The sequence below is a fragment of the Peromyscus californicus genome, unplaced genomic scaffold (assembly GCF_007827085.1).
Source record: "Peromyscus californicus insignis strain IS unplaced genomic scaffold, ASM782708v3 Scaffold_6__1_contigs__length_162567912, whole genome shotgun sequence".
NCBI lineage: Eukaryota > Metazoa > Chordata > Mammalia > Rodentia > Cricetidae > Peromyscus > Peromyscus californicus.
In genome coordinates, this window is record NW_026294584.1 from 105,753,287 (window position 1) to 105,774,813 (window position 21,527).

General features: G+C 50.4%; 1 protein-coding gene across 10 annotated transcripts in view; it reads right to left on the minus strand.

Moving 5' to 3' along the window:
- Positions 1-21,527, minus strand: part of Iqsec1 (IQ motif and Sec7 domain ArfGEF 1) — a 342,158-nt gene that overhangs the window by 102,721 nt on the left and 217,910 nt on the right. Inside the window, exon 1 of one of the 10 annotated variants that reach the window (XM_052721476.1) lies at positions 5,497-5,624. The exons of 8 other annotated variants lie outside the window; for them this stretch is intronic. In XM_052721476.1, the coding sequence (XP_052577436.1) occupies positions 5,497-5,564 (68 nt within the window). In that variant the 5' untranslated portion in view covers positions 5,565-5,624. Of the gene's footprint in view, positions 1-5,496; positions 5,625-21,527 lie in introns of those variants that run through there. One more of the 10 variants, XM_052721482.1, reaches the window with a different exon arrangement.

Genomic DNA, 21,527 nt, shown 5'->3' on the forward strand with positions numbered 1-21,527 from the left:
CCTGGCCTCCAACTACAGATGTAATGTGAGTCTAACGGCAAACAGACAGGTGGCTCCTGCCTCAGGGCCATTGTACCTTCCCTCTGCCCAGAGGTCTTCTCCAGCTCACTCTCTTGGTCAATATCCATTCAAGGCTACCTGCTCAGACCACTTTGCTTTTTCCACTTCATTTTGTAGAAACCATTTCATTCCGGGGTCATCCCTGAGCCATGCAATTCACCCAGTTAAAGTGAGCCCATGGATGCTTCAGAATCTTCATGCCTGTCACCACATCCAAGTTCAAACTGGTCTTTGCTTTCAAAACAAGCCTATACCTGTTTCCCTATGCCTCTCCATGGCCAGGGCAGCCCCCACTCTGTTCTCTGTCTTTGTAGACATGTCTGTTTTGGAACCGTCTATGAATAGAGTCAGACAGCATGTGGCCTTCATGACGGGCCTCTTTCATTTGGCATATCTTCCAGGGTCAGCTGGGCTGTATCTGGGGTTGAGATTTTACTCCCTCTATGCCGATGGCATTTTTACTGCATGGGCTTGCCACATCTTGGGCCCATTTATCCTGACAGAAGTTTTAAAGAGGACGTTCTGGCTGGCTGGCTTGTCACTGTCACCCTCCACTCTGCCTGGTGACCCCTCGCTGATGACACCTTCACCTGTCTGTCTCCTGTCTCTCCCACCTGTCTGCTCCTCGAGGCCTGGATGTTCTACCTTGCTCACTGCTACACTCAAGCACCTGGCATGTACTGAGCTGGCACATAGTAGGCACTCAGCAAACGCTCTGTGTCCTGATGGTGCTTCCCCATGTGGTGGGGCTGCTTCTGGCCTGCTCACCTGTCAGCTCTCTGAGAGTCAGCCCTACCTAGTATGGCTCACCAAGAAGAGCCTTGGGAAGAAAGGAAAATGGAGGCCTCAGGCCCCAAGTGCCACTCTGCAGAATGAACGGCGACCCTCTTAGAGCAATGTTGGCTGTTGCCTATGGGAATCTCCCCTGAGGTTCTGGTCTGGCATCATGTTGACCCAGAGGGGACGGCACTTGTGCACTGAGATTCAGTAGGGCCTAGCTTGGAGCACAGCCCTACAAACCAGGGAGTTCCAAGCCAGCATGGTTACACAGTAAATCTATGTCTCAAAACTGAAGACAGAGTAGAGGAGTAGAGAGTAGAGCATTTTAGTAGGGGGACCTGCAGGGCTGAGCCCAGGTGAGAATGGACAGTACCACGGGAGCAGTACCCAGAGGGACAGGAGGAGGTGGCTCCAATCTGCCTCTGGTCTTCTCCCCTGACTCACACTCAGCTCAAGTCCTGCTCAAGGGCACTGGACTGCTTAGGCTGTGTCCAGGAAGGGCAGAGCCAGGGGAATCCTGGCCACTGTGGGCTCATCAGGATGGGGCAGCAGGTAGGTCGGGGACCCATAGTGCAGAGCCAACCAACCAGCAAAGAGAAGGAAGGGGCAGAGCAGCAAGGTGGGAGGAAGCTCCAAGGGGTAAGGAGGTTCCCCTTGTCATAGGTGCCCAGGCAGGCACAGCATGGGATGGAAAGAGTAAGGCTCAGAGCCTCCCATGGGGGGCACCAGATGGCTGATTGTTCAGAAAGCTCCTGGGATGCTTTCAGGGCCTGGATGCCATCTGCTCCCAGCCCTCCTGCCCAGAGGCAGCTGTAGCAGAAGGGGAGAAGGGCCTACAAGGCTCAGGGTGGGGCTACTCCTTTGAGCCCACCCTAACCAGCACTGTGTGTCCAGGGGCAACCTCGTCTAGGAGATGTGACTGCCTCTTGGGCTCTCAAGGGATAAACCCATCTTTCTTGGCCAAATATACCAATACGTGACAGTGATTCTCGAGCCTGATGGAGATGGGCTGAGGATTCAGTCTGATGGGCAAGGATAAGGTCTTCGGGGAACAGGCTGGGGGTCCTAGTTTGCTTCTGTTATGATACATCCTGACCACAAGCAACTTGGGGGACAAAAGGGTTTATTTGGGTTACACTTCCACATCACAGTCCATCAAAAGAGGGAAGTCCACGCAGGAACCTGGAGGCAGGATCCTGGAGGCAGGAACTAAAGCAGAGACCATGAAGGAACATTGCCACTGGCTTGCTCTTACCAGCTTGCTCAGTCACCTTCCTTATATAGCTCAGGCCCACCTCCCTAGGGGTGGCATCAACCACAGCAGGCTGGGCCCTCCTGTATCAATTATCAATTAAGAAAATGTCCCACAGACATGGGCACAGGCCAGTTTGATCTGGGGTAACTCTTTAGCTGAGGTTCCCTCTTCCCAGGTGACTCTAGATTTATGTCAAGTTGACAGTTAAAGCTAACTATAACACTGAAGATACAGTCTGATGGGAGACACACTGAGGATATGACATGTGGGGGACAGGCCGAGAACACAACCTGATGGGGGGAAGCTCAGGTGAGGTATAGGATAGAGGTGACCCACTGAGAGAGGAGGGTTGAGCGTTTGCTGAAGGCCACTTACAGTATTAATGTCACTGGATGAAGCTCATTGGTAAAGCGACTATGGGGCATGGTTATCAAAAAACAAAACAAATAAACAACAACAAAACACCACCACCAACAAAACACACATACACACACACACACACACAACACCCCCCCAAAAAAAACCCCAACAGCTAACAAGTGACAGCTACAGGTACCTCCTCACTGGGGCCAGCTTGCAGGCATCCTGTTGCTCGCTCCCTTCCAAAAGTCTCCAAAGTGATTTTCACAAGGCTAAGCCAAGTTTCTAATTTAAGTGGGCCCCTCCTGAGTCTGTGCTCCCTTCTCTTCCTCTCTGCCCAGTGCTTCATCCCCCATGAAACTCAAGGAAAGGAGGGGAGACGAAGGGGGGGTGTCACACCTATGTGCTCCACTGGCACTGTTCACTAGAGTTCACAGCTAATCTTGTCCTGGAATCTGGCTCAGTTTGCTCCTCTCCCTGGATGTGGGAACAGCCTAGCAAAGTCCAGCAACAGACAAAGATACATCTTCCAAGTGCTTGGGCACTGGACCCAGATGGCCCTGCACTAGGAGCCAATAAGAACCAGCATGGCCCTCACAAAGACCTCATCTTGGAACCTTGGATCCCCTTGGCAGAGAGCCAGGGCCGGCAGCAGCAAGAGCTCTATGTTCACCTCACGCTTTTCCAGATGTGAGTGGGACCCAGCCAGGGGTGACAGGCTCATGCCGAGGGGAATCTGAAGACGCAAGTGGAAAAGTATGTGCTGTCCCATCACAACCCTCCAATTTGTTCCCCAGCAGCTGCCAGCTCTGCCCCACCACAGATTTGCGGATTTGGGTCTCCCCTGGCAGGCTGGGGTTGAGAATGCCCCAGAGCCTGCCTGGGCTGGCTCCCCTCATAGCTGGCTCTGGGGAGTGGCCTCAGCTTTCTGAGGATGGGAGGCAGGAGTCTGGAAAGAATACACTACTCATGAACAACAACCCCCTCCACCCCCCGCCCCAAATCTAACCTCCTCAGCTAACACACAGGACACACAGCACCTATGGGTGCTAAGTATAGGACTGGGCAAACCCAGTGCTGATCAAAGTGCCACATCCACCCCAAGCTGCTCTTTCGTCACCAAAGAGGAAGTGACACCCATCAGCGTAAACTACCAGTGGCCACAAGCACTTCCCACAGGAAGTTCTACAATGTTCCCATTCTATGGGTGAGGAAACTGAGGCATAGACCGACCACTTGTATCAACAGCTAAGTGCAAGACACAGGGTCCTCTCCAAGCTGGCCCACTACATTCTCCAACAGTGCCTGGGGCTCCTCCAGTGAGCCAACCCCTAGAAACCCTAGGAAAGAATGAAGCAGGAAAACCTAGTGCAGTTGGTGTGACCAAAACATCAGGCACTCACTCGATGGGGCCCTGCCTCAGCCCTGCCCGGCCTGACCTCTGAACCACCCACCCAAGGAGGTCCATCATGGACCAAAGCAGAAGGTAGCCAGTGACTCACTCCAGGGCTGGACTCTGCCTCTCCGTTCCCACAACCAGTTGGCATCCCTGTCCAGGCAGAATGCCTCTCACTGTTGGCCTGGAAACCATAAATCCGTCTGGGCCCAAGGCCCACCATCCAGGGCTCTGGACAGGCTTGCCTTGCAGCAGAGCAACTGTGGCTACTGTACATGTGCTTCCTATTAAAGTGGGAGCGAACTGTGCAGCTGCATGTCCCCTTTCCCCTGGGCTTCCAGGGAGCTCAGCAGGGTTTAGCTCAGCAGAAACCCAGGCTCCCAAATACCTCTGTTCTGTCCCTTGTCGTTGCTATCATCAGCATAGCATCTTGTTCTGAATTATGCTGGTTTTTCGCTGCTAGTATTTCTTATATGATAGCACAAATATTTTGTGGAGCAAAGAGGAAGGCAGGAGGGTAGGAAAGAGGGAATGAGGAAATAGAAGAGAGGGAAGAGGGAAAAGGGGGGAAGGAGGAGGAGGAGGAGGAAGAGATAGGGGAAGGAAGGGGGATTTTGTGTAGCTGATACACCAGACAGTGAGCCTGGAAAGAGAAAGGACTCTTTACTCCTTTATCCTTTAGACAACATTCTCTTTAAGCAAAATGCACACTAGTAGGAAGTAAAACACCAAGGCATATCCCCATGGGGTAGCACTTCTAGTCCTCTTACATTCAAATTACAGACCCTATGGTCCCAGCCTCAGAGGAGAAAGCCCAGCCTTGCCTAAGATCCCATGGCTTCCTGCTTCCTGCTCCAGGCAGATCCTATCAAATGTGGCAGAAGGTGGAGCCAAGCCCAGGTATTCCATCCCCCTGCCCCCCTTGCCCAGGTGAACCCTGCCCCCTAGGTGGTCTGTCTCTCCAGGGGTTGTTAAGGCCCCCGCTCAACCTTCCTCCACTCGTTCTAAACAGGGGCACCTTCCAGGCACCTGCTATAGACCTCTGAAGAGGTAGGGTGACAGATGTAACAGTGGCTGCAGTAATTACCCTTGACACTAGCTGGTGGCTACTGGCACTTGGGGGCTGGGTCACATTTAATCCTCACAAGAATCCTAAAAGCCTCTTCGGACAAGATGCTTCACCAGAGAGGTTGAGTCAGTGCACACACAGGTCTGAGGGGGCAGCCTGGCACCTGATTCTGGACATTGCTCCCTGCCATGAGGGGACTGATGTGGAAGGTAGAGAAACTCACCACACACTGAAGGAGAGAGTATAGTCCAGTTCACCCAGGCATCACAGGCCTGGGGGGCTGGGGGCACCCGAGTCCCACTTCAAAGCCAGTGGTATGTTACACAACAAGTGCCCCCTGCTCCTTGCACCTCCAGTGGTCTTCCCCAGGGGGCAGCAGCCAGCACATGCCCTGATTGTTGGTTCACTCTCTTTCCTGCCCCTCTCCTTGCCACTAGACTCCACATTTCTCTCTAGAGGGTGCCAGGTTCAGCCTTTCCTGTCTTCCATCCCTGCTCCCTCCCAGACCTCCAAACCACACAGGTCCCTCACCTGGCCCACTAGGGTAAAGCCGCCTCCACACCCTGTCCCTGGTACCTGAGGGTCCTCACGGAGATGCAGTACTTCCACATGAGGTCCCACACAGCACCACCATCACCCTTCATGCCTGGATCAGTGAGGTGCAGTGGCTGGGGGGCCTTGCCACTGCCCTGGACCCTGGTTCTCCTCCCAGCCAGGGGATGGCTCTTGTCTTGGGCTCTCAGGTCACTTCCTTCTTCATGACGATGAAAAACAAAAGGTCCAAAGGCAGGGAGAGAGAGGAAGGCCCTGACTCCCCCAGGCTACTGCAGGTTCCTGGCGGTGCTATCCCGGACTGGCCTCGGTAGCTGCTGGAGGACCGGAGCTCCAGACCCTGGCGACTGAGCGGTCCCTCACACTCTAGACCCCGTGGCTTCAGCACAACCTTGCGCCTGCTGCCTGCCAAGAGACAGGAGTGGCAGAGGGCCAGGGGAGCAGTGAGTCACTGGGGCGGGACGGAGGGGGCGTCCACTGTGAGGGAAAGCGGGGGCTCTGGGAGCCCAGAGCCCTGTGCGTCCAGAGGCCAGGGTGGGACTGACGAGGCAATACTGAGGGAGGGAGGCTGTGGAGGCGAGGGCGGGCCCACATCCTCCACCAGTCCCCAGAGGCCTAAACCCAACACCGCCCCGTGGCTACAGCCCTGCCCGCAGGACTGCGAAGGGTCTGCTCTGCTGCTAGCTCCGGAAGAAGCCTGGATAGAGAGGAAAGAAGGGGATTGAGCCTGGGTTCCTGGCACTGGATTCTGAACGCCAACAAACCTTCTACGGAGCCAGGGGTGAGGCTGGGCCCCTCCAGGCAGCAAGCAGACCATGGGGGTCTGGGCCCCTGGGGCCTTTACAGACTGGGGCCCAGATGGAGCCCCACCCACCTGACAGCTGCTCAGGGCCTGGCCTAGGGCTGGCAGCTGGGGCTTCCCAGGCAGGGGGCCCCTGGGGACAGTGATTCATGGGTTACCACCCACTGGAGGGCTTCTTTCCACCCATAGCCCCCAGGAAGACCCTAGAGGGCAGGGGGCCCAAGGGCCTGCAAAATAACTGTCCCATCCAGTGGGCACGAGACTACCAAGTCACTGGAGGCTCAGGGCAGAGCCACCTAGACGCAGACACTGCTCTGCCTCACTGTCCCTGGGTTCTGGCTTTGGCCTACACAAGTCACAATCCTGCTTTGATTCCAGCCTGATTCCCACAGCAGAGGTCCCATAGCTGCAGACTGTCCACTCTCCAAACTGAGACCAAACTTTTGATCTGAAAATGAGATGGCTCTCAACAAAGGCCTCCCTGGGGGTTCTGGAAGCCAACAAAACAAAACAAAACGAAACCAAACAAAACAAAACCACAGAAAACTTTATAAACCATTCTTACAGGCCCTGTATGACATCAGAGCCCATAAGAAGCCCTGCCCAGCCTCTACTGAACACCAGTACAAGGAGGCTTGCTGCCCTTTCAGGCTGCCCACCCTGTATGGAGCCCCTGACCGAAGGAAACTCTGAGACAGAGCTCATTGGACCAGCCTCTCTCTGCAGCACACACGGCTTGTTGGGAATGCTCTGCAGCTGAGCCTTCTCAGTGCCATGCTGGGTAGAGACAACTCCTTTCACACTTCCTGTCTGTTCACCTGGGCACCTGTATCGCCAGTGTACCACCTGTGGGCTCTCGGTTAACACATCCAATACATCTCCTCCTTTCTCCCCTGCTCTCGCTCTCCCTCCCTCCCTTCCATTTATCACCACTCAGCGAGCTTTTCATCTGTTGATTTCCTCTTCTTTCCGTCTATCCCTTCATCTACCTCTCTTCTTTTTTCTTCCTTTTCCTTCCATCATCCATCAATCTATCCATCATCTTCCCACCAATCTATCCTCCATCTACACATCCTCCATCTACCCACCATCCATCTACTCATCCATCCCTTCATTCATGCATTATCCATCTACCTACCCATCATCCTCCCATCCTCCATCCACCAATCATTCTCCCATTCACACATCATCCATCTACCAACCGTCCACTCACCTATCCATCATCCATCCTCTATCCATTCATTTACCCACTCCCTATCAGTCCATCTACATACGATCCTCCATCTATCCACCATCTATCAATCCATCCACCCATCCTCCATCCATCATCCTCCCATCCATCCATTTACCCATCTTCCATCTACCTATCACCCATCCATCTATCACCCTCCTGTCCATCCCTCTATCCAGCACCTCCCTTTCTCTCCTTTGCCCCAGGTCAGCCTCTGGTCCCCACACCGCCCAAGATAAAGGGATGTCAACTGCCACAGCAGCTTTCTCTCCCTTGCTAAGTCTCCTCCCAGCCTTCCTGTCAGCACTTTGTGTCTCATGTGGTCCCCAGGTTTCTATCCATTTCTAAGAATCTGTGTTGCCCAGACTGCCCACCAGGACTGACTTTCCTACTTAGTCCCTCAGCTCTAGGACAGATGTTCTGGTCCTAGGCTTACTTAGCACCATGGATACTTCTCACTAGCTGGGGTTACAGATATTTGTTAACTGTACCTTACGGACCTGCTCTGTAGCAGATGCCAGCCAGGGCAGCTACCTGCTGGAGAGGATAGGACACATTTTGTGCCCAAAAGCTGATCAGACAGAGGTTGCCATTGTCAGGTACCAGAGGTTAGGACTCTGTGGGGGGCTGACATCAACACCCCTAGAGAGCTTGGGCCCCACTGCATCCTTCTTTATACTTTCTTCTCCTCCTTACTATGAGTTCTATGTCTGCCCACTTCCTAGCCAGTAAGCTAGGCCTAGGATTGGCATGGCTTCTCAAGGTCACCACCTCCCCAGTTTCTCTGAAGGCTGCTTTCTTGCCCTAGGGGCTTCAGGAGACTATCTGAAGAGCTAAGAGTGCCTGGAGGATACTCAGGCTGAGACTGAGGACGGAGGGGAATTTAGTAAGTCTACCAGAGGGGCCAATCTCACAAGCTGCATCCTATACCTCAGGGGAGGAGCCATCTTCCTTCATTCCTGTTTGTTGCAGATGGGCCTCGCACATGCTCTGCCACAGACCTATGGCCACCACACTTGCCCAGCCTGGGTCAGGAGTTGCTTTTGCATCCACATGCATCTATCTCGCTGCACTAGGGAGCTGAGTGGAGCAGCAGCTGTCACATGGAGCGTCCCACAGCATGCTCTGGGGGCGTGCTGGGCTCCCTGACCATTTCCATACCTGCTTCCTTGTGCCCTCCAGCCTGGGCAGTTGGTAACCATTTTCTCTCTCTCTCTCTCCTCTCTCTCTCTCTCTCTCTCTCTCTCTCTCTCTCTCTCTCAGTGCAGGGAATGGAACCCAGGGACTGTGCATGCTCTACTGGGCTGAACCCCAGCCTGGGCATGTTAGGGATGAGAAAACCGAGGACATGCACTAAGATATCTTGACCATGGATATCACCTCTGCCCTGCAGAGGCTTGTTCCTGGGAAAGGACAGACTCTTTACTCATCTTGGACTTCCTTGTCCATATCTGAGGTACCATGCCTCTCTGAGCCTCAGTTTGCCCCACTGAAGTGTGGGAGTAAGAACCTCACCATCCTGCCCACAAGGCAGAGTGGCAATATAGAACTGAGTGACCCTGGGGATGTGAGGTAACCTCTTGCTGCTATGGTCCAGGGCAGTGTGGGCTGGGATGGGATGTACTCCATGAGGGTTTGGCTGTCACAGAAGACTGAAGACTGAGGGTGGGTGGTGCTCAGGAAGGAATGTTCCCAAGATCCCCAGAGAGGCACAGGGAGTCACAGCACAGCATGGGGTGGGGAAGGAGGGCAGGTCTGCATGGAAACTGCGGAGAGCTGCCCTCACCCTCAACCCTGACTCATATGGCCCGTGGAGTCACCACCACCCAGGCACAGAAAATGTCCCATTTGTTCCCTGAGAGGTGGTCGCCACCAGAAACTGAGCCTGAGGGCAGGTTTCAGCTCAGGGATTATACACCTTGGCAGACAGAAACCACGCCAGGAGGATGATGGGTGAGCATCCCGCTCAGAGGGTGAGGATAACAGAGGTGATTTTTAGGTGTAGACAATAAACCCTCACTTCAATTCACAGGTCTGGTGAGTAATAAGCGAGATAATGAACATCTAAGCTAGTCACTTGCAGTCTCTGCAGCTTCTTACCCTTCAAGACCTAGGGGCCACTTCCCCCAGGAAGCTACCCCTGATTGTTCCAGCTCTAGGGATGCCTGGGGCCTCTTTGGGCCACTTCACAACTGAAAACATTGGACTGGGAGAGTTGAGGGAAGAGTGGGGGTCTATGTGTCAGTTCTTCCTGCCCCAGCTTAGCGGGTAGCCCAGAGCAGGGGCTAGTGAGTAACAGCTGAATTCATGAATGAGTTCTCTCACCTGCTCCCTCTGCCTTTCATTCTGCCAGTGAGGAAACTGAAGTCCAGAGAGGGGACGTGACCTGCTGAGCACGGATCCGGGGTGGGGTCTGGAGCCAGGGCCTACTCACGATCTAGGCTATTTTTCAGCTGTCCCCAGGGGCTGGACAGACAGGAAGTTTGAGGACAACTGCATGATCAGACGGAGTTTTGTCACTGGGAAAGGGCAGGAGCACAGACAGCCATGAGGGAGCCGGTCCTGGGCCATGGTCACTCAAGAAACTGGGTAACATAACTTCTACCTGGTATCAGGACAGAACCAGAGCCCAGGACCAGCTGGACACAGCAGCAGGTGGAGCCTGGGAGGCAGGGTCTGCCATGAGCCATCAGTGGAAACTCGAGCTAGCCCTTCTGGTTCTCCCCATCTTCGGCATAGGGAAATAAGGCATCCCAAGCAACAGAGGCCCTATCTCAATTCTTCTCTGCCAGGGGTGGAGGCAGAGAGGCTCAGAGAGGTTCTGTGACTTGCCCGAGGTCACACAGCAATGACACTGCAGATCCAGTTGCTGGCAAGGCCCTGGCTGAGACCCTGGTCCTGTCATGTTGCTGAGCTAATAGTCCTGAATTCCCCAGAGCCTCTTCCCCACCTGTACCTTCACCCACAAAACAAGGAGAAAGGTGAATCCAGGGACCTTGTGGAAACCAAGCCAGTAGGAGGTGGTGAGGCATGGGCACCCTTCTCAAGGTGAATTAGGGAGCTCTGACTCGGTAGGCTGCCACTCCCCTCCCCGTCCCTCCCCTTGGAAACTCCTAGGGATTGAGTTGTGGCTGTGCCTTGAGTTGTGGCTGTGCCAATGGTAACAGTGGGGCCTCTCCCTGTGAGCACTCACTGCCTGCTCACTGTAGCCAGTGTTCTATGCTGCAAACTCACGCGCCCCAGCCAGTGCTAGGAAGTGGCTCTATTACTCTGCTATAGAGGAGAGAGACTAAGGTGTAGAGAGGCCTGGATATATGCACACATTGTTCAAATAGTACATCTAAGAACTGAGCCTGAGAATTTTGCTCTAAAGCAGCCACCATGTAACATAGCTTTCTAGTCACCATGGAAGTCTTTCTCAGTGTCTGCCCTAACCAGGCTTGTTGACAGCAGTGTTCAATTTGTAGCCCACTCAGATAAAAGAGGAAAGTTACTCTTCTGGATGGCCAGGAACTAGCTTCTGGATTATGTGTGTATGCACGTGTGTGTGTGTGTGTGTGTGTGTGTGTGTGTGCGCGTGCCTGCAAGTCACCTTCTATGAGGGCTGCTGTGTCCTCCTTGAGATTTCACCTCCTCTCTGGTCTCCTTGCCTCCTGTTTCTCCCATCCTCTGCTCTGTTTTTCTCTGTCTCTCTCTCTGTCTCTCTGTCTCTGTCTCTCTGTGTCTCTCTGCCTGTCTCTGTCTCTGTCTCTCTCTCACACACACATACACACACACACACATACACACACACACACACACACACACACACACACACACACACACTCACACTCACACCTGCACAGGCCAGCTGGCTGTAGAAGCTCCTCTGTGACTTCCTCCTCACTGGCCCCTTCAGATACTGACTCTCTCAGTGGACCATCCTAGTGATTTCACGTTTTATTTTAAAACCACCTCACTTACAGCATCAGCCTGGGCCCATGAGGAGAGACTGGGCTCTCTCCTGTTGGTAGGAGCTACCCAGACAGAAAGATAGATTAAAGCACATCTATGGAAGATGATCTGCCAATCCAGAAGGTAGGATGCTCTGAAGGTAGGTGGCAACATGTAAAGATTGAGACAAAAAAAAAAAAAAAATTCCAGGAGGGTAGCTCAAGTCTGGACTCTCAGCACTAAGGAGATTGTGGCAGAACACCCTTGCAAGTTCAAGGCCAGCCTTCACCACATAGTGAATTCCATGTCACCCTGGGAGAGGGAAGGGGAGGAAGGGTGGAGAAGAAAGGGAAGGGAAAGGGAGAAAAGACAAGGGGAAGAGAAGAGAGCCATTTGTATTCCTACCACCTGACCAGAATGAACAAAAACCACAGTGACAGTGGTGATATTTCAGAGCTGATTTAGAAAATGGAACATAAGAACATGGTGTGGAGAGAGTGGGGAAGCCCATGCTGGCTTGTAGGTAGCTGCCTGATTGACTTTGGAGTCCTGCGCAGACCCTGCCAAGCAGCTTTCAGATTCTAGTAATGAAGTTAACAGTGCACAAAGTGGAAAGGGCTGTCCCAACTGAGCATGTTCATGTTAAAAAGAAACTTTACCTTGTTGTGGAATAGAATATTTGTTTAACTATGTAAAGATGTGCTGCTGTTTTACCTTGCCTAACTAAGGCACCTAATTGGTCTAATAAAGAGCTGAATGGCCAATAGCTAGGCAGAGTGGGGATAGGCAGGGCTGGCAGGTAGAGAGAAAATGGGGACCAGCCAGCCAGATATAACGGAAGCAGGAAAGCAGGATGGGCAGTATGTAGATGAAGAAAATGAGTCTTGGGGCAGCACACAGATTAAAAGAAATGGATTAATTCAAGTTAAAAAAATAAGCTAGCTAGAAATAAGCCTAAGCTAAGGCTGTGCATTCATAATTGATAATAAGTCTCTGTGTCATGATTTGGAGCTGGAAGTCCAAGAAAGCCTGCTACATTTGGTACCCAACGTGGGGTATATATTTCTATGTAGGGCCTGAGAAATCTGGGGGAAAAATGACACGGCTTCCTGATGCTCATAGTGTACAGCGGTGTGGCTCTGCCATACAGCAAGCACTTGAGCAGCCAGCACGTTAAGTAGAAACAAGAAGCTAAGTAAAAATGCCTGCCACAGTGAGGGTACCAACTTCCTGGAGTTGGGGTGGTTAAATGCAGCTCCCGTTAAACTCAGCTCTTGGTCAGGCCCGTGGGTCATAAAGCTTGGCTCTCACAGACCCAAGTTGGACACAACCAGCCGCCAGCACAAAGTCAAGTGGCAAGTTTACGGTTTGGCTCATGTGGTCAGAAAAGGCTACAGATATGCAATAAAGACAGGTCTAGATAACAAAACAAAAACTCTAAAAATGTTATGGTATGCTTAAAAATGTGCTTAGGTGCTTAAGAAAGAAAAGAAAATGGGCATAGATAGTCATATAAATTATAGTTTAAAAATAATAAAGTCTTTAAAGAAAGAGTAAGGTAATATAAAAGAAAAAAGCCACAGAAAGATGGGAAATACACGTGGAGTCTGGATCCTGTATGGTGCTGTGTTGACTTTGAATTTTTTGAATGCTGACAAGCTAATGACACCTGCTGAGAGACACTGGATTGTAAAAGGGACTGCCAAATTAAACCAGCCTAGATACTTTAGAGATATCTTAACTTTAAAATGGGTGTACAGAAAATGTACTGTGTTGGAGGAGAGGTTATGCTTTTGTTTCTACAGGAAATGAAAGGCTATGAATTCCTTCGGAGTTAATAGAGATCAGGTTTGATCGGGGGAGACCTCCTGAAAATCTTGGCTACATAAAGAAACAAACCAAGAAAAACTACAAAACAGATGATGTATATACTGGTCCCTCTACATGGAAACAGTTCTGAGACTGACAAAAAATGTTATAGCTAGTGTTCTTAGGACTTGATCATTATCTCAATGTTCTCAGGGTTCCCTAAGACGCCCCAGACAACAGGAAGCAGTCTAGAGAACAAAACACCCATATTCCCAAGAGGTGGGGCAGGTGGTTTTTGGTCATTTGGTGGGTTATGGATGTTTGTCATTGTTTAGAGGGGAATATAGGTATATAGGATAAAAAGACAACTATTAACCTCAAATATTTTACATTGGTATGGATTCTGGTATATTGATACAAATTTAAAGTTATTTTTGTTATACTATATGTATGTTTCCACTCTTGTTTAGGGCATTGTGCTTATACAGCTCATTTAAAAATGTAATGTATAATTAAAAAATATAGATTAGTAGTTAGTCATCTATAATAATCAAACTTGGAATTATGTTAGGTATGTTTTCAAGGTTAAACAGATATATTTTAGATAGATAGGTGATCTTTAAATGCTTCAGAGACCTACAGAATATGACATTTAAGATGTTTAATAACCTAAGGCTTTTCATGACAATGAGACACATCTGCTCCTGGCAGCACCAATCTACTTCATAAAAGGATGGTGGGCATCAAAGAATCTCCATATGGAGTTTGCTTTCATTGTGGCAAAGCTAGCCATTTGGGCAATAAACTGCCTTTGCCTCAACTGCTGACAGTATATATATGACTGGACATGCAGGACGCAAAAGAAAGTAACTGCTGAACTTTGTCAAGACAAGGCAGGACAGTCCTTCAAAATTTCTGCTTCATAGAAAAGTCTGCCAGATGGTCTAGGCCTGTAAGCTGAAGATGGATGCCTCAATGTTGCAGAAGAAACTTGGGTGACTGCCCAGGCAGCCAGATGTCCCTGTCATTTCTATAGTTTTAGAAGTTGCTTACACTGCACTTCCTGTTTACTCAGGTAATATGATATCCTTCTAGGGTCTTTGATGGAGTTGATGACTAGATAGTCATAGTTACAGTTTTCCTTAGTTATGGTAGAAGGTAAATTAGGTACAAAACTTTGGACTCACTAAGATAGGATAAATAATGGAGTATTTTATCTGGATTTGCCAAATACAAATGAACTGGATACTGTAAATGTAATTCTTACTTGATAATTGTTCTTATTGTATATTGTTTTACTGTGTTAAAGCTAAAACTTTTTATTTAAACAAAAAGGGGGAAATGTTGGGGATTGGATTTTTGTTTAACTATGTGAAGATGTGTAACATTTGTTTGTGTTGCAGAATAATTGTTTAACTATGTAAAGATGTGTTGCTTTTGTTTATGCTGCATTTGTTTAACTATGTAAAGATGTGTTGCTGTTTCACCTTGCCTTCCTAAGGCACCTGACTGGTCTAATAAAAAGCTGAATGGCCAATAGCTAGGCAAAGGAGGGATAGGTGGTGCTGGAGGGCAGAGAGAAAATGAGGGCCACCCAGCTGGGGGCCAGCCAGCCACAGAGAAAGCAGGAAAGCAGGATGGACAGTATGTAGACGAGCCTTGGGGCATCACATAGATTAATAGAAATGGGTTAATTTAAGGTTTTTTTGTTTTTTTTTTTTAAAGCTAGCTAGAAACAAGCCTAAACAAAGGCCAGGCATTCATAATTAATAATGTCTCCGTGTCATGATTTGGAGGCTGGCAGTCCGAGAAAGCCTGCTACATTACCTCCCTCCTCTCAGTGGAAAAACTAGTGTCCTTGCTGCAAGTGGAAGGTTACCATGAAAACTAGAAGACGCTACTGAGTTTCAGCCGATACATTTCCTGCCAGCGTGCTGCTGACTTGACCACTTGCCACCTTCACGTGCCACTGACTTCTTTGACCACGGCCACTTCCATGTGCTGCTGATGACCCTGACTACAGCTATCTCCTCAAAGGCCACACACCTTCTGCTGACCAGAGAGCAGTGACCAGCCTGAGGCGGGGGAAGGGTCATCCCAACCTGGCTCAGGAGCTTGAAGTAGCTCTGTCAGGTGGCAGAGATGGCTTAGTGGGGGACTCCACTGTAGCAGTTCAGAGCTTTCTGTACAACTCAAAAGCTTCCTAACTGGGTACAGAGAACAGCACCAAGGTTCGCAGGAGGGCAGGACATGGGGCAAGTGTGGGACCAGACTCCAGGTTCTGGCCCTGGACTAGTTAACTTATCCATTATTCCTGGAGCTGATATCAGGAAGCAGCAGACAAAAGACCCAGGTGCTAAGCAACCAAGCTAGGTGTCTTGCCAGGGTGGAGAAGGCAACCAAGAAAACAAAGCAGGGTCATATGGAGGGGGAGCAGACAGTGGCACTAGCTTACACAAGGTGACAAGGAAGGCCCTGGAGCTGAGGCCTGAGAGAGAGGAGGTGTGAGGTATGGGGCTCCAGCAGCATCTAGAATAAGAGTAGGTCCCGCTGGCCCTCTGAACTCTATCCTCTGCTGTAAGCTTTGTTAAGTGCAGATTTGGGAAAGTTGCAAGAACACTCAGGGCTAAGCTTAGCCCCAGGGCAGTTCCTCTTGGGTTCTTTCCCTGGGCAGTGTTTTAGCCATATGCTTTAGCATGGGCCTTTGTTACACACACACATGTAAACATGTACATACATACACTCAACCTTTGAGTGTCAGCCACTCCAAGCCCCAACTACTATAGGGTGTCTTTCCTAAAGTAAAGACATGCTGGGACATAATCACAGCAGGACATTTGTATTGATTCAAGGAGACCAGCTCCTCTTCAGACCTCAGGAGAGCTGTCAGCTGACCTAGCGACACCCCACCCTCAATTCCTGACTCATCTGCCATGCACGCAAACTTTAAAGGCAGCATGCATTTCCAGAGTGGCCTGCTAAGGACAACAGTCAGCTGACCCTATGGGGTTCTTTGTGCTTGTGGCTTGTCTACCTGGTCCTGCAGGACACAGATGGGGCAGCTTAGGGCCAGCAAGAACATGAGTTGGGGCCACTGAAGTCTGATACATAAGGAAAAATGTGCACCCCCTCACACCCCTGTAGACCAAGCATCCAGACACCACATATCTTTGTATTAGGCACTACTTTGTATCATACATTCCTCTATACTGTGCACACCTAGGTACCACGTATCCTTATGTACCACACACTTCTATGTACTACACAGCTCTACACACCACTCACCAAGGTGCCTCTCATGCTCTGAGGCAGGGAATTGAGTTAGTGAAGCTGTGAACAGCCTACACTATGGATCTGCTCACATGTCACTATCAACCTTGGAAGCCAGTCCGGCAGGCACACAAGGGCCTCAGGCCTGGACACTGGCGGCCTCTTGACTGCTCCCATTACACAATGATAGGGTGGTGAGACAAACCACAGCTTGTGCCTGCTTCAAGCCACGGTGTTGTTTACTTGGTGGCTGGGTGTTTTGGCATCCCCCTAAATTCCATGTTTGGGCAAATGCTCTACTGCCTCCCTGATGCCTTCACACACAAGAGCACGTGGATTCTACACTGATTGGGTCTGTACATGTGCCCTGTGCTCTACAGCCTCAGGATAAGCTGGAGATGGGGGCCTCACACCCATGTCACAGAGCAAGACAGAAGCCCAGGACTGGTTTGGAAGGACTGTACTACGGTTTGAATGTGTTTCCTAAATTCATGTCCCAACCCCAGAGCAATAGTGTTGGGGGGCTGGAAAAAGTGATGTGATCCTTCAGGCCCAGCCCCTTAATGGAGGAACACTCTTATCCTAGGGGTGGGATGAGTATCTTGGGAGGACAAACCCCATTCTCAGTTTTCCTTGCCTTCCTGCTGTCTGCCATGAGGTAGGTACTGGATGTGGCCCCTCAAACTCCGGCTTCCCTGTTTCCAGGAGTGTAAGAGGCAGGGCTCTGCTCTTCGTAATGATTCTGCTCCAGCACAGCCTGGAGGTTGATATGAAAAACCCCTTTCCTCCAAGTTCTGCAGAAGTTTAAATCAAGTGCCAGAAGGACTGGCTTCTTCTGGGACCTCTCTCCCTGCTTTGTAGCCAGCACAGCATCATTATATCTATATGCACATGTATATGTCTGTACCGTTGTATATCCATCTATCTATCCATCCATCCACTCACCCACTCACAGGGTTAAAAAGTTGACAAGAGCAGACCCCAGAGTCTATGGTTCAGTCAGCACCTAAAGGCAGGAAAATGATGCCATCCCAGCTGATGCACAGGCAAGCAAGTGTCCCCTTTACTGAGATGGACTAGAGGCCACCCTAATTACCTCATCTTACCTTAAAGACCTGATTTTCAAACCATGTTACATTCTGAGGGAGTTGGGGTTGTGACTCCAATATGAGAAGTTAGGAGTATGCCAATTCAATACACATCAGGCCCTAACAGGAGAAGGGTTCTTCTCTGCATCAGCAGGGCATCTGGGCTGGCATGATCTTCCCGCTGCCCAATTTGGCAGCGGCCAAAGGCAGCAAGTGTCTCTTGTGGTAACTCAGTGAGGTCTTGGCCCGCAACAATGTCCCTATGCATCAGGTCTCCCTGAATTCAATACCACCTTTCTACCTCACTACCACAGTGAAATTGCCAACACAGAGGACAGTGCCAGAGTCTGGCCTGGCCCACAGTGCCTCACCCCAGAGGCTAGTTCCATGTGTCACTGGGTAAGCTGGTAAGACTAGAGAGGCCAGGAGACCCTTGTGTCCCCAGAGGACATGGGTTCCCCTCTCCACCCTTGCCCATTAGGCTGGAGCTGTGCCAGAACAGCTTTTCCCAGCCCCTGGCAGTTCAGCCAAGCTGACCCTCTACTGAATCTCCCACCTGCCCACTCCCCCACCTCCAACAAACACTGGCCAGAAGTCTGGCCAAAGTGCCTGAAATGGGAGGGCAGCTGGCAAGAGCCCGGAACACTCTTCACTGCCCTGCAGCTGACTCCTTTTGCAGAGCCCCTCTTCAGCCCCGTGAGCAGACTCTGGATTCCCACATAGAGCAGGGATACTGCATGACTCTTACGTCACTCATGGAAGCCAAGGGGCATCTGGAGGCCCTTCCTACTTCTGTTCCAGTGCACCAAGTGCTGGGACACTGCCTGAGCACCAATAATCACGCTGTCCTGAGGCAGAACCACCCAAGGGAAAAGACATGGCTGCGCAGGCCTTGTCCAGAGTTCCCCTGCCTCAGCTCTCAGCTCACTTTTCCTTTCCTGATGACTCCCCAACTCCCAAGTGGCTCCATGACCCTCTGTTCCTTTCCTTGCCTGTGGCCTTTTTGTTTATTTTCAAGTCAGAGGTTTTTTTTGTTGTGGTTGTTGTTTTTGTTTGTTTGTTTGGCTTTTTCAAGACAGGGTTTCTCTGTGTAGTTTTGGTACCTGTCCTGGATCTCACTCTGTAGACCAGGCTGGCCTCGAACTCACAGAGAGGCCAGGAGACCCTTGTGTCCCCAGAGGACATGGGTTACCCTCTCCACCCTTGCCCATCTTGTATTCCTTCATTAGGCTGGAGCTGTGCCAGAACAGCTTTTCCCAGCTGAGATCTGCCTGGCTCTGCCTCCCAAGTGCTGGGACTAAAGGCGTGCACCATCACCACCCGGCTCTTTTATTTATTTGAGCTGGAGAGATGGCTCAGAGGTTAAGAGCACTAGCTGTTCTTCCAGAGGTCCTGAGTTCAATTCCTGGTAACCACATGGTGGCTCACAACCATCTATAATGAGGTTTAGTGCTTTCTTCTGACATGCAGGCAGAACACTGTATACAAAATAAATAAATCTTAAAAAAAAAGATTTATTTATTTATTATGTATACAGTGTGCTGCTTGCATGTATGCCTTACAGCCAGAGGAAGGCACCAGATCTCATTACAGAGAGTTGTGAACCACCATGTGGTTGCTGGGAATTGAACTCAGGACCCTTGGAAGAGCAGTCAGTGCTCTTAACTGCTGAGCCATCTCTTCAGTCCCTACACTGCCTTTTCTTATGAGCCTGGTAAGCCCTCTCCCATCTCCCATCTTTGCAGTATAATTCAGCATCTTCCCTCTCTTGGAGGAAGTCACCTTGGTCTGAATGTAGAACCTCACTGATAAGAGCACTTGCATTTGTTGAGGACCAACCGGGTCTTGGGTACCCTTTTCCTTCCTCCCCATTAGCAACCTTCCTAAAGGACCAACTGGGTCTTGGGTACCTTTTCCCCTCCTCCCCATCAGCAACCTTCCTAAGATCATTTCAGCTCAGGGCCCTGGACATCATGGTAAGAAAGTCACTTGCTGCGATCACCATGGCTGACTCTGTTTCTGAAAATGCCCACCACCTGCATTCTACCACATGGGCTCCACCAGAACCCTGATTCAGGCCAGGAGGTACAGAGTCTCAGTGCCCTCCCACAGTGGGCAGGACCTTGTGACAGTGCAGTGAGGTCTGGACACACAATGACAAGAAGATCCTACTGGGCTCTTCCTCTCAGTAACCCCTTTGTAGCAGTCTCTAAGGGTGAGGAAGCCTGGATCACAGGGAGAGGCACAAATAGGCAAAATAGGGGTGGGGATGAGGTCAAGGGTGCTTCTAGGAATCCAACTCCAGGCCTCAAAATGCCCCAAGGGACAGTAAATAGAGCAATCCCTGTTCAAAAGAAAAGAACTGTTGGTTTAAACCATTAGGCTCTGCATTCATTTGTTATGTAGTCACAGCAACAATAATATTACATGAGCCAGGAAGCTTTAATTGGCATGGATAATGAATAAAGCAGGCTAGCCTAGGTAAACTGATTGCATGCCACCTCTGTGACATCAGGGAAGTAACATTTGTTTGTCTCTGTGTATAAGTGTGTCTACTAGTATGAATGAGAATGACTCCTATGGGCTCATATATTTGAATGCTTGCTCCTAGTTGATGGAACTGTTTTGGGAAGGATTAGGAGGTGTGATCTTGTTGAAGGAGGTCTGCAACTAAGGGTGGGTTTTAAGGTTTCAAAAGCCCACCAGGCCCAGTCTGACTCTCTCTGTCTCCAATTTGCAGATAAGATGTCAGCTCTCAGCTACTGCTGCCATGCCTGCCTGCCTTGCTCCTGGCCATGATGGTCATGGACTCACCCTCTGAAACTGTAAGCAAGTCCTAGTTAAATGCTTTCTTTTATAAGTTGCCTTGGTCATGATGTTTCTTCACAGTGATAGTAACTAAGACTGTGTGTGTGTGTGTGTGTGTGTGTGTGTGTGTGTGTGTGTGTGTGTGTAGTTGCCTGTGGAGTCCATAGGAGAGTGTCAGATCCCTTGGAGCTGAATTTAACAGGTATTGTGAGCCTCCCAACTCTTACTGCTGACCCCTCTCTCTAGGCCCCTTATTTTCTTCATTATGGTCCTCACTCTCCTACCTGTCATGTAGTTTTAGGAATGGAACCTTGGCCTTGGGCATGCTAGGCAAGCTCTCTGCCACCAAGCCACAAGTCCAACACAGCAGTATTCACTAGACAGGCTGTGATTCACTGAGGTAGCACAAACACTTAACACCTACATCTCAGTGACAGGGAGAGAGTTCATACCATCAAAGGGTTGTATGGATTCCCATGAGTCTGCAGGGCCCCTCAGACTGCCCCACTCCTGATGGACAGAACTTCCCCTGTAGGAATCAAGTCCTGAGATCTGGTGAGCTGGAAGTGCCTGTGTTGTCTCAAAGCCCCGCCATTCTCCTTTTCCAGTCATGCCCCAGGAGCCCTCTAAGCCTCTACATGATGCCGTGGTTTGGGGAGAAGTCTTTCATGTTAGTGTTCTGATTTGTAAAGCCCAAGCTTCAGGAAGTGGACAACTGGTATGTTGTGTACCAGAGTGTTCGGAGGAGAGGCTACAAGGCCAGCCATGACAGGGTAGGGGCGCCCTTGAGGTTCCTCGCCTGGGGAACTGGAATCCCACAGCTGAAGCAGTGGCTCCTAACTCACCAAGGTTAGGTGAGGGGCACTACACCACTGCTGAATGCTGAGAGCCCCGGAGGCAATTCCACACTGTTGACACACCTCTTCATCTCACTCTTCCTCTTGGCTTTTACAATAAAAACATCACAAGGCTTTTAATACCCAGCTTAGCAAGAATGTGGAGCTAACTCTCACCCATATGCTGTCACAACCGCTTTAAAAAGTAACCTTGCTAAGCTCAGCAAAGTTGAAGGCACTCACTCACATATTACCCTGTGCACATCCACAGGAATGCC